The 17,434-nt window shown below is 50.9% G+C and overlaps 1 protein-coding gene across 3 annotated transcripts; it reads right to left on the bottom strand.

Annotated features, from left to right (window-relative positions):
• Nucleotides 1-323: 323 nt before the first annotated feature.
• Nucleotides 324-16,882, bottom strand: clint1a (clathrin interactor 1a). Of its 3 annotated transcripts, none has more exons than XM_084448263.1 (12): nucleotides 16,775-16,882; nucleotides 12,345-12,449; nucleotides 12,015-12,111; nucleotides 11,193-11,301; nucleotides 10,153-10,320; nucleotides 9,651-9,840; nucleotides 8,694-8,916; nucleotides 8,318-8,399; nucleotides 7,859-7,924; nucleotides 6,127-6,383; nucleotides 3,268-3,424; nucleotides 324-3,178 (listed from the first exon to the last, which is right to left on the bottom strand). In XM_084448263.1, the coding sequence occupies exons 1-12, from the start codon at nucleotides 16,813-16,815 to the stop codon at nucleotides 2,916-2,918; spliced, it is 1,758 nt and encodes a 585-aa protein (XP_084304389.1). In that variant the 5' UTR covers nucleotides 16,816-16,882; the 3' UTR covers nucleotides 324-2,915. The 3 variants fall into 3 exon arrangements, with proteins under 3 accessions (XP_084304389.1, XP_084304390.1, XP_084304391.1); XM_084448264.1 differs by having other exon boundaries at nucleotides 7,859-7,915; XM_084448265.1 differs by lacking the exon at nucleotides 7,859-7,924.
• Nucleotides 16,883-17,434: the final 552 nt, after the last annotated feature.

Genomic DNA, 17,434 nt, shown 5'->3' with positions numbered 1-17,434 from the left:
TTCAACATCTATTTTATATACCTTTGTCCAACATCTATTTTATATACCTTTGTTCAACATCTATTTTATATACCTTTGTCCCACATCTATTTTATATACATTTGTCCCACATCTATTTTATAAACCTTTGTCCCACATCTATTTTATATACCTTTGTCCCACATCTATTTTATATACCTTTGTCCCACATCTATTTTAAGCCCAAGAGAAAGTCCTGTGCCAGCTACAAGGGGAGGTAAGAGAACTTTCATGAACTCTTGACCCTTAAGGATTCTTAGAGGATGACATGAGACTGAACACAAAAACAAAACAGTCCATTAACAAGGTTCAATCAACAGTTTATTGTCGTAGATAAAAGATCATGATGTGAAATTCAAATCGAACTGAAAACCTGATGGGACATTTATTTTGTCAAGGCTTGTTTTGTTGTCGGTGCTTGTCTTAACATTTGCATAAACTAGTGTTTTTTTTCCAGTAATAATCCTGTATTAAAGATCTCTGAACAATTTAATGTAGAAAAAAAGCTTAAAACAACCCTCATGATAATATTTAGAAAAACAAACCAACAGACGAACAAAGAGTAAATAGATTTTGGTCATTTCAAACAGGTAATGCCTCAGCCTGGTAATCCAAGGCTACTGTACATCTGTGTGTTCAGTGGAGCATGAGGAAGGCCCATATATGGACAGGTAGGGAAGGCCCATATATGGACAGGTAGGGAAGGCCCATATATGGACAGGTAGGGAAGGCCCATATATGGACAGGTAGGGAAGGCCCATATATGGACAGGTAGGGAACACAGCATCGGTCCCTTGGATCACAGCCTGCTGGTGAACCTCTCCCTGGTAGAGAAGGGATGAACTCATGATCTCCACATCCCATTGAGATTTCTCTCCACTTTTCTCTACTTACCGACTGGGTAAAAAAAGAAAAGAAAAGGCAAACGGGTTTGCTTGCACTATCAATGGCTCTTGAGGCGCGTGTTGTGTTAAGACTCCTCCCATCACTGGACCGGAGCCGCTGGTCTGTGCAGACCGGACCAGGCTTGTGTGTGTTGTGCTGGGTTAGCTCCCAGCTCCACCCTACCGGGCTTGTGTGTGTTGTGCTGGGTTTGTGTGTGTTGTGCTGGGTTTTTGCTCCCAGCTCCTCACAAGTCTGGCTACCGAAGGGGCAGGTCTACATACATGCATATGTAGGTACACACACATAGGAACGCATAGGCTGCGTCTCAATGGTCACATGTTCCTTCTCAACTCCAATCATCTCCTTCAACTGCAAAGATGTGCAACAACTAGCCTAGTGATGTGACCGGTACCTGCTACAGGCGCAGTGTCGGCCATGTTGTTTTCTCCATCCCAGCGTTTCCATATCAGTGCAGATGTAGGAGAGGAAGCACCTTGGGCGTGGTGGTGACCACATGCGTCACACATTCATCACTGAGCTGAATCGGGTGGTCCTCACTTCAACATGTCTATACGGGAAAAAAACACGAGACTAAGTCTCTCTCTCTCTCCCACCCTCCCCGTCTCACCAAGGACCTGAGCAGAGAAGCCACACCCCCAGACACACAGGTATGGAGAGATACACGCGCGCGCACACACACACACACATTTTACAGTAATCGTCATGAACACTGTATTGTATTGTCCGTCTTCAGTTGAGAGGTTGATTTGAAGAGACAGGCAACGGTCTTAAACAGGCACCATGTGCTATAACAGAACCCAACCCTCCCCCGAGCAAGGTCCTTCCTACTTATTGATTATCTCATTCGGACGTGAAACTGATTACATGTCTCAGCTATATCTTTACAAAAAAAGATACATATCCACAATAAAGGCCACTAAGGATCCGACGCAGCTCCAAATACTATTAAGAATCATTGCAGCTACTGTACATCTCTGTGTTTGATTGTTATTGTCTAGCACAATGGGACCAACGGGCCGGCCTGGTGCCCATCCACCCGACACCCCGGGCAGGCCGGCCTGGTGCCCTTCCACCCGACACCCCGGGCAGGAGCAAATGCTTCCGTCGCTGCAAGGATTTCAAATAGTATTTGGACCCAGGTCTGCAAAGGATTAGCAATCGCGCTGCTCATTCATTAATTCTTTTGTTAAATCAGTCCCATAACAGGAGTGTGAATGGACACTAATAAAAAGCAAGGTATCAAAGACACTGGCAATGAACCTTAGTCATAGTTAGGTCTTGATTTGACCTCAGATCTTGTCCATTTGATACGACACATTGTCTATCTCTCACTCTGCCATTGTCTATCGTCAAGTACTCAAATAACTTATCTTGGGTGAGCGCCAAGAGACTATTTACAGCTGGAGGGTGAACGGGAACAGGCGGAAGTGACCCGACGTTCTTATAGTTACACCAGGGAGTTAAGATGGACCACTACTCAATCAAACCTCCATCATATATATCTACTAAATGGTTTAAAAAACACATGATTCTCATTGAAAATGTGATATACACGTACATATATATACTGTATCATTTCCCCCTCCCTAATCGGAGCATTTCATTTGATCGAGGTTGTAAAGCATCTCCTGACATTCTCACGGTGGCAGTTTGAAACATCACTCTCGTTCTCTCACAGCTAGTATCAAACCCAAACACAGCTCGCTCTTAGCCGTGGGTCCACCTTCCAGATAAGATCATTGGTTCTGACTGATTTAAAACACACAAACATTCACGTTTATCCCCATCTATACACCGTCTTAAAAAAAAAAAAAAAAAAGATGATATAGAAAGGAAAGAGGAAATGGCGGCATTGCTTGACATCATTCAAGTACTCTTTGTTTGCTCGTAATAATCCTTCAGACGGACGGAGGGAGAGAGAGAGAGACGGAGAGAGAGAGAGAGAGAGAGAACGTCAGTTCCTCCGGATCTCCTCGCTCTCCCGACACCCCTTACTTCCCGAACATGCCGAAATCTGCGAAGGCGTCCTGCTTGAGCTGCTGTCCTGGGGCCGGCATCCCCGTCCCCATGCCCATGCTGGCCTGCGGTGCTCCCATGTTCATGCCCATGCCCATGCCCATCATGCCCTGGCCGGGCGCCAGGCCCATCCCCATCCCCGGATGCATCATGGGAGGTGCGGGCTGTCGGAAGGGGGCGGGGCCTAGGCTCATGCCGGCGAATCCCTGGGAGAGCGCGTTGGCGGGCGGCTGGAAGCCTGGGAGGGGCAGAAGAAGAGGACGGTCAGAGTTAGAGACGGGAGGGAAAGACCACGGCGGCCGTGAGGAGAGCCCGCTGGACCCTCACCTTGCTGCAGAGTGTTGAGGCTGGGCTGGCTGGGCTTGGGCGGCTGCAGGCCCGGGGACAGGAAGTCCAGGCTGATGTTGACGGCGTGGTCGGACCAGGTGGAGGGGAGGCCGGCCCGGGGCCCCGGACAGCTACCTCCCTGCTGGGCCTGCAGCGGCTGGAGGGGACACGCGCACGCACGCACACACGCACACACACGCACGCACACACATATATATATGCATTGTGAATAAACACACACTCAGACAAGAATACAGTACATCCTGAATAAACACGCCCGCGCACACGTACCACACACACAAATACATGAGCGTGAACACGCACACAGGCGCACACACACGGCCACACAAACAAAACAATAGAATCATAAGGTGAGCATGGGGCCCAGTGACATGGTAAATGGACTGCATTTACAATGGTTAGCACCACTATCAGTGCTAATCAGTTCCTCATTCCAGTCCTGGGTACTCAGATAGACATTTAAAGGTTCCCAAACTGGCAAGTTACCATTCGTTGTCTAGCGGTCTATCAGTATCACCCTCATCTGTGTCCATGATGTAGGCCATGCAATTAAATAAGGTCAGTATACAGGTGTTGGTTCAAGTGTAGGGGGGGTAGGCCAACGGGGGGGTTGTGGGGAGCTTGAGGACCACGTCAGGAAAGAAGCTGTTGTGGACCCTCTCCCTCTCCTTCGTGTTCCTGAAGCTCAGCCATCTTCCGTCTCTCTGGTGAGGTGGTGCTAACAGGTGGTATCTGGGGTGGTTGGGGTCTTTTGTGTTGGAGATGTCCTTCCTGCAGCAGCATTGGTTGTAGAGATCCTTGATGGCTGGGAGCTCCACTCCCATGATCTTCTGGCTGTCTTCACCCTCTGGATGGCGTGTCTGTCGTGGGCGGGGGTGTTGACGTACCAGTCTGTACCAGACTGTACCAGGCTGTGAGGCCTCCAGTCAGGATTCTCTCCAGGATGCTCACGCCCCGTCTCTGCAGACCCCTCTTCTTCAGGATGGCCTCGGTGTCGTGTGTCCAGGTCAGGTCATCAGAGATCTGCATCCCTGGGAATGTGAAGTGGTTCAGCCTTCTCACCCTCTCCTCTTCCTCCTCGCTGATGATGATATGGGGGGGGGGGGGGTTCCTCCTCTCCTGAAGTCCACAATCACCTCCTTTGTCTTGGTAAATGGTAAATGGTAAATGGACTGCACTTTCCACCTTAGCGGCACTCAAAGCGCTTTACAATGGCCTCTCATTCACCCATTCACACACACACACTCACACACCAATGGCAGCAGCTGCCATGCAAGGTGCTAACCTGCTCATTGGGAGCAATTTGGGGTTAGGTGTCTTGCTCAAGGACACTTCGACATGTGGACAGTCAGAGCTGGGATTCGAACCACTGACCCTTCGATCATTGAACGACCCGCTGTACCAACTGAGCTACAGCCACCCCATCTTGCTAGTGTTCAGGGTCAGGTTGTTGTCTTGCTAGTGTTCAGGGTCAGGTCTAGGGTTCTTACTAGGTCTGACACCTTCTGACAGAAGGCCAATTCAAATGAGCCATTAAAGATCAGGCCCATCACAGTGGTGTCGTCTGCAAAATTGATGATTGGATTGCTGCCGTGCCTGGCTGAGCAGTCATGGGTGTTCAGTGAGAACAGCCTGGGGCTCAGACACCAGCCTTGAGGGACTCCTGTCTTGATGTTCAGTGTGGATGAGGTGTTGCTGCCTATTCTCACCCCCTGTGGTCTGTCAGTGAGGGAATCCAAGGACCGGTTGCATAAGAAGCTGCTCAGGCCGACACCTCTCAGCTTCAGGACCAGGTTGAGGTATTAAGGTGAGCGTTGGGACCAGTAGCATAAGGCGAGCATGTGGGTCAGTAACACGCAGTACAAGCTGAAGGGATTCATCAGCTCTTTATCATGACCCTAGTTGACACAGACACTAGTGTGAAGTCTGGGACTGTTTGGACTGTTTGTGCTCTGCACCTAAACACACACCATCTGAATGAACAGGAGTGTGTGTGTGTGTGTGTGCGTGTGTGTGTGCATGCGTTAGTGAAACTATCTGTGGGTGGGGAATCCTCCTCAACAAGTAGGTCAACCTTTTAAATGCAAATATCGTCCGAGAGGCTTTTGTTGTGTTTCTAATGGTTTTGGGGATAAACCGGGCTCTCCTGATTCCGCTCTCCTGATTCTGTCTCTCCTAATTCTGTCTCTCCTGATTCTCGCTCTCCCGATTCCGCTCTCCCGATTCCGCTCTCCCGATTCCGCTCTCCCGATTCCGCTCTCCCGATTCCGCTCTCCCGATTCCGCTCTCCTGATTCCGCTCTCCTGATTCCGTCTCTTGTTAGCGGGGGGCGGGAGGCATCTGGAACGGCTGCCATGTTAACCCCTGCCTCACCAGATCTGTTCCCTCACTGCACGACACGCACGCCAACTACACAGGTCAGCCTCTACACGGGCCAGCCTCTACACAGGCCAGCCTCTACACAGGCCAGCCTCTACACAGGCCAGCCTCTACACAAATCAGCCGGCAACAAGCAGTTCATCGGTACAGTCACTACCATGCGCCCGGAGACAGCTATCCCCCGTGTGTGTGTGTGTGTACCTGCAGGGCTGTGCTTCTCATGGTCGTGTGTGTGTGTGTGTGTACCTGCAGGGCTGTGCTGCTCATGGTCGTGTGTGTGTGTGTACCTGCAGGGCTGTGCTGCTCATGGTCGTGTGTGTGTGTACCTGCAGGGTTGTGCTGCTCATGGTTGTGTGTGTGTGTGTGTGTGTACCTGCAGGGCTGTGCTGCTCATGGTCGTGTGTGTGTGTACCTGCAGGGTTGTGCTGCTCATGGTTGTGTGTGTGTGTGTGTGTGTACCTGCAGGGCTGTGCTGCTCATGGTTTGCATGCTGCTCATGCTGAAGTTGAGGCTCTGTGAGGCGGAGAGGGACTGGGCCACCGGCGCCAGCAGGTCAAAGAGGTCTGCTGAGGGAGGCCCGGGGGCCGGGGCCGGGCTGGTCATCACGGCCCCGAACAGGTCCGTCCCTCCGGGGGCCAGAGGCTGGGCGGAGGGGGCGGGCATCTGACCGTCGGGGAAGGCGTTCCAGTCACCAAAGTCACCGTTCCCACTGGGGGCTTCAGCCGGAGAGGGAGAGAGAGAAAAACAGAACGAGAGAGAGAGAGAGAGAGAGGGAGAGAGAGAGAAAAACAGAACGAGAGAGAGGGAGAGAGAGAGAGAGAGAGAGAGAGAGAGAGAGAGAGAGAGGGAGAGAGAGAGAGATGAAGAGACAGTGAGGGGTGAGGGGGGGGTTATGCGAGGCCAACGTGTGTGTTTACTTCAGATCCAAACTCAGACATGTCCGTCTACGGCCATGTTCACCCTCTCTCCGTCTTCAAACTCACCTCCTTCCTTCTCTCTCTCCATCTCCCAGCCCTCTCTCTCCATCTCCTAGCCCTCTCTCTCCATCTCTTAGCCCTCTCTCTCCTTGTTTCCTAGCCCTCTCTCTCCTTGTCTCCTAGCCCCCTCTCTGTCGCCTAGCCCTCTCTCTCTCTCCTTGTCTCCTAGCCCTCTCTCTCCTTGTTTCCTAGCCTTCTCTCTCTCCTTGTCTCCTAGCCCCCCCCCCTCTCTCTCCTTGTCTCCTAGCCCTCTCTCTCCTTGTCTCCTAGCCCTCTCTCTCTCTCTCCTTGTTTCCTAGCCTTCTCTCTCTCCTTGTCTCCTACCCCCCCCCCCTCTCTCTCTCTCCTTGTCTCCTAGCCCTCTCTATCTCTCTCGTCTCCTAGCCCTCTCTCTCTCTCTCCTTGTCTCCTAGCCCTCTCTCTCTCTCTCCTCGTCTCCTAGCCCTCTCTCTCTCTCTCCTCGTCTCCTAGCCCTCTCTCTCTCTCTCCTTGTCTCCTAGCCCTCTCTCTCCTTGTCTCCTAGCCCTCTCCCTCTCCTCGTCTCCTAGCCCTCTCTCTCTTTATCTCCTTGTCTCCTAGCCCTCTCTTTATCTCCTTGTCTCCTAGCCCCCTCTCTCTCCTTGTCTCCTAGCCCTCTCCTCGTCTCCTAGCCCTCTCTCTCTTTATCTCCTTGTCTCCTAGCCCTCTCTCTCTCTCCTTGTCTCCTAGCCCTCTCTCTCCTTGTCTCCTAGCCCTCTCTCTCTCTCCTTGTCTCCTAGCCCTCTCCTCTATCTCCTCGTCTCCTAACCCTCTCTCTCTATCTCCTTGTCTCCTAGTCCTCTCTCTCTCTCTCCTCGTCTCCTAGCCCTCTCTCTCTCTCTCCTCGTCTCCTAGCCCTCTCTCTCTCTCTCCTTGTCTCCTAGCCCTCTCTCTCCTTGTCTCCTAGCCCTCTCTCTCTCTCTCCTCGTCTCCTAGCCCTCTCTCTCTCTCTCTCCTTGTCTCCTAGTCCTTGGCGTCTATACCAGGGATTGATGTGCGTCTGTTCTCGTTATGCAGAGCAGTTCGCAGACTTGCATACGGCCGGGGCTCTCGCCCTCTCCCCCTCTCTGAATATTCTAGTTAGTCGCACACGCGCTCGCGCACGCACGCACACGCACGCACACGTACGCACACGGACACGCACACACACACACACGCAAACGCACGCATGCACACACACACACACACACACCCACCAGATCCTGAGGAGAGGCCGACAGACGCAGCAGTGGATGAGAAGTCAGCGAATCCACCTATCAAGTCTGAGTCTCACTCACACACACACACACACACACACACACACACACACACACACACACACACACACACACACAGTAAAGGAGAGGGGCCCATCAGGGGTGCAGTAGGAGTCAACATCTGTTCCCCCTCCCCCTACCCCCCTCCACCAGGGACTGCTGTAGGAACATCTGGAGCACTTAGCTTGTGAAATACCCTGCTCTCTCCCTCTCTCTCTCTCTCTCTCACACACACACACCCACACACCCACACACCTCCGCCCACCACCCCCGCAGCCGCCACCCCGACCATCTTACTGCACAGCGCCTCTGGTCACACGCTGCTTCTAACGCATGTGTTCTTCTCACAGGAATGTGTGTGTGTGTCCTGTCTACATGTGCGAGTGGCCTGGCGCTGACCTGCAGCGGGTCCCGTGTCCACCATCAGCAGGTCGGCCAGGTCGCTGCTGCTGGTTGGCTGAGGTGCGGCTGTGGGCGGAGCCTGGAGCGGAGGGACGAGACCGGAGGAAAACAGAGAGCAGTGTGAGTGTTCGCACGCTCTAACCCTAACTCTAACCTTAACCCTAACCCTAACCCCCCAGAAAACCCCTAAACATTACCTTTGACCCCTAACCATAATTGTAACCCAAGCCCTAAACCCTAACCTTTGACCCTAAAATGAACCCAAACCCTAAACAAAAACTTTTTTTTCCTTGTTTCACTATCCTAGTAGTTCATAGCTTTACACACACACACACACACACACACACACACACACACACACACACACACACACCTGTTTGGCGGTGGTGGACGGGCTCTGATCTCCCGTGTAGTGCGCCGCGGCGCCCAGGTCCACCGTCTTGGTCGGCACCGCCCCCCTCTTCCGCGTGGCCGTGGTCTCTGTGGCCTGGACGATCTGGACACTCTTGGTGGTGACCGTCTCCTCCTCGTCTTTGAACTCTGACCTCCCCGTTTGGCCGTTGCGGGACGGGCGACCCCGCTCATCCTCGTTGTCGCTGCGGAGACCAGAGCGGGAGCAGGCGGGGTCACGTGACCACGTTTTCTCCTCCCTTCCCATTGGAGGAAAAATCTCAACTGCTCTGCCCCACTACACTAGAGACTACCTGTTTCTCTGCCCCACTACACTAGAGACTACCTGTTTCCATTTCTCTTTCCTCTCCCTCCCTCTTTCTCTCCAGAGCCCTCCTCCCTCCCTCCCTCCCTCACCTGAGTCTCCCTCCCTCCCTCCCCTGAGTCTCCCTCCCTCCCTCCCTCCCTCACCTGAGTCTGTCTCCCTCCCTCCCTCCCTCCCTCCCTCCCTCCCTCCCTCCCTCCCTCCCTCCCTCACCTGAGTCTGTCTCCCTCCCTCACCTGAGTCTCCCTCCCTCCCTCCCTCACCTGAGTGTCTCCCTCCCTCCCTCACCTGAGTGTCTCCCTCCCTCCCTCACCTGAGTGTCTCCCTCCCTCCCTCACCTGAGTCTGTCTCCCTCCCTCCCTCCCTCCCTCACCTGAGTGTCTCCCTCCCTCCCTCACCTGAGTCTGTCTCCCTCCCTCCCTCCCTCCCTCACCTGAGTCTGTTTCCCTCCCTCACCTGAGTCTGTCTCCCTCCCTCCCTCCCTCACCTGAGTCTGTCTCCCTCCCTCCCTCACCTGAGTCTGTCTCCCTCCCTCCCTCCCTCACCTGAGTCTGTCTCCCTCCCTCCCTCCCTCCCTCACCTGAGTCTGTCTCCCTCCCTCCCTCCCTCCCTCACCTGAGTCTGTCTGGGGAGTCGTCGCGCTCCTTCTTCCTGAACTTGTTGATGGTGTCATCGATGGTGCTGCCGATCTTGTCGCTGATCTCGCCCAGCTTGTCACTGAAGGGGAACGGCCCCCCTCTGCTCTTTTCCCAGTCCTCCTCCCACCTCCCCCGCCCGGCGCCGGACGACTCGCACCTGTCGCCCGCTGATCGGGACGCGGGGGGAGAGAGAGAGAGAGAGAGAGAGAGAGAGGGGGGTCACAGGGCTGACGCAAATACGAGATATGTCTGTGTGTGTGTGTGTGTGTGTGTGTGTGTTTGAGAGTGAAAGAGACAGAGAGAGACAGAAAGAGAGAGAAAGAGAGAGAGACAGAGAGAGAGACAGACAGACAGAGAGACAGAGAGAGCTTTATTGGCACGATAGGTGAAAAGAACCCACATTGCCAAAGCCAGTACATAAGACAGACAGAGAGAGAGAGAGACAGAGAGAGACAGAGAGAGAGAGAGACTGGACGTACAGTAGCCCCTGTATCCCCCCATGCTGTCGGAGGACACTCCGATGTATTTGTCTTTGTGCTTCTTGGCGTTCTTCCTCTCCTCTCTCAGCCGCTCGTCGTCCTGGACCAGGTCCACCATCTCCTTCACCTTGTGACGCACGTTCACCCCCTGGTCCTTCCCGCTCTCATCTGGACGGAGGGATGAGGGAGAAAACCAGAGAGGGAGGGAGGGAGGGAGAGAGAGAGAGAGAGAGAGAGAGAGAGAGAGAAGGAGGAGGATGAATACAGAGCATAAGTGATGGAATGCTTTCTATCATTGCTAACCATCAATGCGAAAAATAACGAGGGGGATTAAACCATATATGCTTTTGATCATTAGTTAGAAATACACAACACCAAACAGCCAACCACATGAAGAAGGAAACCCAGTTGTTTGTGAATCACACTGCAGACACATGTGGCAGGATGGTGTGAAGGCAGATTTGCAGTGCCTGCGGTTTAAAGCAGCGCTTGGTGCCTGCATTTATTCATTGGACTTAACATTGAGCCCATTGTCTGTGTTGTAAACAAACCTTCTGTTCTGAATAGGAAACACACATGCACACTTCCTCAAAAGAAAGAGAGAGAAATAGAGAGAGAGAGGGTGGAAGTTTTGGATGGAAAAAACAGATAGAGACAGAAGACATAAGAAAGAAAGAAAGAAAGAAAGAAAGAAAGAAAGAAAGAAAGAAAGAAAGAAAGAAAGAAAGAAAGAAAGAAAGAAAGAAAGAAAAAGAAAAAGAAAAAGAAAAAGAAAAAGAAAAAAAGAAAAAGAAAAAGAAAGGAGAAAGAGAGAGAAAGAAATAAAGAGAGAAAGAGAGAAAGAGAGAAAGAGAGAAAGAGAAAGAAAGAAAGAAAGAAAGAAAGAAAGAAAGAAAGAAAGAAAGAAAGAAAGAAAGAAAGAAAGAAAGAAAGGATCCTGCCGTGAAGCCAGCCAGCCTGAGCCTGATCCGGAGCTGGGCCGTGCCTGAAGCGGAGCTGGGCCGTGCCTGATCCGGAGCTGGGCCGTGCCGTGTACTTGCCTACGTAGTGGTAGCTCTCTAGAGACCTCAGGTCGTAGATGTGTTCCCTGGCGCTGGTCACTACTCTCTCCGAGCCGTTCCTGACAAGGTGGGCGAGCAGCAGCAGAGACTGGGGGAGGGGCAGACACAAAACACACACCTGTCAGACCCGGCGGAGTGACGCCATATTGTACCTCTGGTGAGAATGTTGGGCGGTCCCGTCACACACAGGAAACGGGACAGTCACCAATCAGAGATGTGCTGTAAGACAGGGAGAAACAGAGGCCCTAGAGAAGGAACAGAGGCCCTAGAGAAGGAACAGAGGCCCTAGCGAAGGAATAGAGGCCCTAGAGAAGGAATAGAGGCCCTAGAGAAGGAATAGAGGCCCTAGAGAAGGAACAGAGGCCCTAGAGAAGGAACAGAGGCCCTAGAGAAGGAACAGAGGCCCTAGAGAAGGGACAGAGGCCCTAGAGAAGGGACAGAGGCCCTAGAGAAGGAACAGAGGCCCTAGAGAAGGAACAGAGGCCCTAGAGAAGGAACAGAGGCCCTAGAGAAGGAATAGAGGCCCTAGAGAAGGAACAGAGGCCCTAGAGAAGGGACAGATGCCCTAGAGAAGGAACAAAAGCCCTAGAGAAGGAACAGAGGCCCTAGAGAAGGAAGCCTCAAGACCCATCACACGTGTGGCTCGTCTTGGTAGACAGGAAGTCACTTCTGCGGGTATTCTCTGCATTTTGGCTCCTAGTGCGCGGCAGTGGTTTTGGTTTACACGTTCACCACGGCCCCTACTTCCTCCCACTCTCGAGGGGGGGGGGGGGGGGTGACGGCGGCCGCTCTGAGACTGACCTTGTAGACTCTCCTCCAGCTCTTCTTGTTGTCCCTCAACATACGCTGCCACAGCATGTTCATCACCTCAGGAAACTGCTCGTACATGAAGGTGCACCTGAGAGCAGAGACACAAGCCTGGCTTGTTAGTGCATTAGGATTAGGGCCTGTGTAGCTACGCCGCTAGCTTGCTAGCTATCCACATTAACAGATTAGCTATCTAAATCTGTAGTGGCTAGCTAGCTAGCTATCCATATCCATAGACTAGCTTGCCAGTCTGTAGTGGATTAACTAGTCAACTAGATAGCCATAGACTAGCTAGTCTGACCTGTGACTGACCGGTGTCCTCACCTGGAGATCTCTGACATCAGCTGTCCGGAGGGCCCCCACGGGTCTTCGTTGGTGGCTTCCCTCACCTTGGACTCTACCTCAGAGTAGTTCATCACCACATTGGTTCTACACAGGGGGAGGACGACGGGGGAGGGTTACAAACACAGGAAGGAACTAAAGACACACACGCTTCTGCCAAACAGTGGGGTGTGGCAGGAATGGAATCACGCCTCCAGGTGAATAGGGGGTGTGTCACCCTGAAGACGCATCCCCAGTGCACCCCCACCCAGCGGGCCAGCCGGTAACACACACCGCTTTGCACCGGGACACCCGGCCTCCCTGGTGGGAAGCAGGTTGAACGAGGTTGGACCTGAATCTTCTCACGCGCTCAGCTGAGTGTTAAAAACCAGAAGGAACAGGAAAAGCGTGCAGGCCGGGATTGTGGGTGATTTACCATCATCAACAACATCAGGCTATTTAGATAACCTGAGGTCACGCCTAACAAAAGCTCTTTTATGTTACGGCTTCTACAATTGTATCTTATCAGATTTTGGGTCATATAGCAGTGGAGTAGCCTATTTTAACTTAGAAAAGGAACAGAACATTAAGATTGAACTAGGCCCATGTCAAAACATCTGCTCCAAAGCAGGTGCTACAAATATTTCACCAGAGACACAACGAGGTCAGCAAGTTTGGTGACCTGAAAAAAGTGATTCCACACACACACACACACACACACACACACACACACACACACACACACACACACACACACACACACACACACACACACACACACACACACGGTATGCAAAGTATTACTATTAGAGAGGCCTCTATACAGGGATATTTGGCAGGTTTAGGAGGATGGCCAGTGAGACTACTTATACTTTGAGAGGTAGCCCACCTGGGCAGCTCAGAGAGCCAACCCCAGAGAGCAACAGACCTATTCCCAGAGATGGATGTACCAGTACGTGGTCTAGGCCTACAGCTTCATTCACACACACATGGTTAGGGTTAGGCGTACAGGACTCTTACATAGCCAGACCAATCTCTACACTTTGTTTACACGCTGCCCACACCAGATAAATGTCTGTTTGGACTCATTACCATTCGGGGATAAGGGGAAAAAAACGCTGTATTTCTTTAAACCATTCACAATCGGAGCAGTTGTTAGGTTGTTGTCGTTGCACGTAGTCTGGATTGGCCGACCACATGAATCGTCGCTACTGATTATGGTCGGTAATGTAGGAATGACGAGCCTTATCCCCAAAACCTACATCTGTCGAGTCAGACTGGGTCGACACAGTATAGTATTTAGGGTTGCAAAATTCCAGGAATATTCAAAGCTGGAAAGTTTACGGAATTTTCCCAGAAATTCCTCCGCCCCTTCGCAATCCTATTAGTATTCTGGTAAAATGAGCCAATCATAGATCTGCGTTAGTTCTTCCACCCAGAGTCACAGCCAGAGCCTTGAAGGCAGAGGACTGTGGGACTGGCCAGGCCCCTCCCCTCCATCTGCCACATCAGCAGCCCAGCGCAGCCCCTCGGCCGGCCTGACAGAGCACTGCTGACGGGGAGGCTCAGCAGGAGAGACCCCCGCTCTGTGGATCTGGATCCAGGCCCTGCAGCACCAGCAGGACACAGGCTGCCGCCACACCGGTGTAGAAGACCAATCACAGAACAAATATAACCTAGCCCTGCACAAGGCTGGAATTAGGCAATGACACTGACTGTTATGAACGAGATAGGAACGATCTTGCCTAGGTCAGGAGCCTCGTGCATCTTCAAAATGGCTGGCATGTGTAGGCCCAAGCCTGTAATTTGCATAGCTCGTAATGACGTGTGCCCTGAGACTGTTTGAGCCTTCAGGTCAGGCTGGTGTTTCCCACGTCATGATGGTGTGTGGGTGATTGTGGGAAGGAGCGAGGAAGCTTGTGTGACGCAACACCTTATCTCTCCGCCTTCAGTAGCGACTCCTGTTCCAGATATGCAGTATGCTTGAGCAGCAGATGGCAATGCTGATAGGGTGTGTGTGTACACGTGATGCATAAAATCAAACGGACTTCCGTCAAGGTGCAAAACTGCAAACGACGCTGTTTGATTTCCTGACTTATCCAAGTAAGCTACTTAAGCAATTTAGTTTGGTATTTCACAGGAAAACACTGATTCAACCAGCCTATTCAGAAAGGAGTTCAGTGTTGTTTTTTTGGAACACAGTTTTTCATGGATGACAACCTACAGTAGCAGCAGGCCACGTTTTGCTAGCTTGCTCACTGTGCAGGCCAGGGCCTCATGTCCGTGCACGGGCTCCTTGACCGAACCATCTCTCTCCTGGACACAGCTGCACTAGCGAGCCCTCCAGAGAACACAGCGATGATGAGTGTGGCAGCTCTGATCCCCTCCCCCGCCAGCATACGTCTCTCCCTCCTCCGCCCACCTCTCTCTCTCTCTCTCTGTCCACCCCAGCTCATGCTGAAGAGGTCACACTACAGAACAGAAGAGTGGAGGAGACCTGACTTTTTCGGCGGAATGCATTCCTGGAAAGAGACAGGGGATCCTGCTGTTACCAGACATGGCCAGGCCAGCCGTTAAACCAGACATGGCCAGGCCAGCCGTTAAACCAGACATGGCCAGGCCAGCCGTTAAACCAGACATGGCCAGGCCAGCCGTTAAACCAGACATGGCCAGACCAGCCGTTAAACCAGACATGGCCAGGCCAGCCGTTAAACCAGACATGGCCAGACCAGCCGTTAAACCAGACATGGCCAGGCCAGCCGTTAAACCAGACATGGCCAGGCCAGGCCAGCCGTTAAACCAGACATGGCCAGACCAGCCGTTAAACCAGACATGGCCAGGCCAGGCCAGCCGTTAAACCAGACATGGCCAGGCCAGACCAGCCGTTAAACCAGACATGGCCAGGCCAGGCCAGCCGTTAAACCAGACATGGCCAGGCCAGCCGTTAAACCAGACATGGCCAGGCTAGCCGTTAACCCTCTGGAGTGGATGATTGTGCAGCAGAGCGCCTCCAGTTCTTTTACAGTAAGCCTCTCAGGCCATTACTCAGCAGTCCACTACGGAGCCTATTAGAGGATAAAAGACTGCCACACAATGGCAAAAAGGAGCGGCTTCCACAGGTTGCAGCTGGAGCCATTTACCATGTCGGCCTATTCAAAACGCCTGTGCTGGGGAATAGTATGTTACATAAGAGACCTGTCAGACTATTTTGCCTCTGATCATAGCGGTTAGTCGGTCAAACACTGTGTGAGGTGTTGATAGTTATTGCAATGTTTGCATAGAAGTCATTAGCTACATTATTTTGTATACAGAATCACTATTCACTGTCCGGGGATATAGTTTTTTTTGTCAGTAGTAAGATAAACCCTAAGTAAAACACAGAATTTGAAACTGGTAAGGTTTGAGGGACCGCCTCAGGTCTTCATGACTAGATGTTTAAACAGTTTGATATAACCAGTTTGATTTAACCTAGTTAGATCACTTCCAGAAAGAGACACATGAACATTTCAACACCAGGAAGGAACTTGCACATGTTATGATTTATCGGAAGCTAGCTATCATGAGTCACTTATTTTAGCTAGGCTATCAAACGATTTCGCATAGTGTGGAGATTAGCTAATCAAATCAGATGACGCGCACAGTTACAAGCACTTTGCTTGAGGCTTGCTATGATATCAGCAGCACCTGGCAGGCTAACGTAGTAAAACCTGATCCAATCCAATTTAGACATGTTACACGGATGTTAGCTAACTTGGGTAGCTAACAGTGAAGAGCATAAACTGTACTCAGTTGTAAATAACAGAGTTAACGTTAGTTAGCAAGAGCTGGTTAACAGACCAAACAAAGGCATGGGCTAAGTAGCTAGCTAGCCAGCTAATGTAAATACTGATACGACTTACAATTATGTTGATACACCAGCTAACGTTATCATTTCGACTGATCAACAAGCTATTGGTTTGTTATCTAACTAGCTAAGATACATTAAAAAGGTCATTTTGGCGAAATACTAAAAGTCAGAACGTTTAGCTAGCTAGCACTAGCTATTTTAGCTAATTCCAGAGAGATTAGTCGGAGCCTGTGTACAGCTGTCAAACTAGCGTATCTAGCTAGCTAGCTGGCTAACTAGCGAATGAGCTAGCTACAGTACCCTGTCGAAGGAATACAGCAAAACTGTCTCCACTCAACAAGTTGGGAAATCATTCCTAATAACAAGTAAGCTAGCAGGTTTCCGAATTAGTTTCCCGAAACTTTCGGTTTTCATAAAGTTAACATTTTCCCCTGGCTTTCATGTTTACCAAACTTGCTAACGAGTTAGCTGTCTTGCTAATGCGACGTGACGTCAAAGTTTTGGGTACGTGTCTCTCTATCAAACAGGTAAACTGTAGTCCTCAAAACAACTTGAAATTAGCATCGGACCGAACGACAATACTTACGCTTTGTCAACCAATTCTCTGACTTTCCACATGTTCAGCATCTTGGCTCTCTGCAGAGGAGCTTTCCGCTTCTGTAACCCTATGCCAGACCCGAGGTACTATCACCGAAACCAAACCTTGAACTCTGTAAAGTAAACTCTTCACCTCTCTCAAAGCAGGAGGAGTGCTCGCTCTGGTCAGGACAGGTTACTACGGAGATGTCATTGTAACACCACCGAGGAAGAAAAGCAACATAGGGAGTTGTAGTTCTACACTTGCAAAAAACTAAAATTAAAACAAAATATATAATATTATATATTTTAATATAAAATATATTAAAAAAACATAATTCTAAATGAGAAAATTATAAATGCCACGTTTGAAGTTACTCTATATGTGTCTTAATTAATTATTGAATTAATCATATGATTAAAAATCTATTTTGGCATAGGCCTATGATTTTCTATGATTGAGTAGGCTGCAGGCCTACGACAAAAAAAAGTGTTATTTGGAACGTTCTAGAGGCACATTCAAGCGACAAAACAACAAGAACTGAGCTGGCCTGCAGTTGTGCACTGTCCAATCAAATCAGGCACCGCTTCACTTCTAGTGTCCACTATCTCTCCTCATAAACCTTTCAGATAGCCTGTTACGCCCATGTGTAACAGTCATAGCTGGAAC

The sequence above is a fragment of the Borostomias antarcticus genome, assembly GCF_949987555.1.
Source record: "Borostomias antarcticus genome assembly, chromosome: 14".
Taxonomy (NCBI): domain Eukaryota; kingdom Metazoa; phylum Chordata; class Actinopteri; order Stomiiformes; family Stomiidae; genus Borostomias; species Borostomias antarcticus.
Note: the sequence above shows the minus strand (reverse complement) of the source record. Positions and strands in the feature narration are given on the sequence as shown.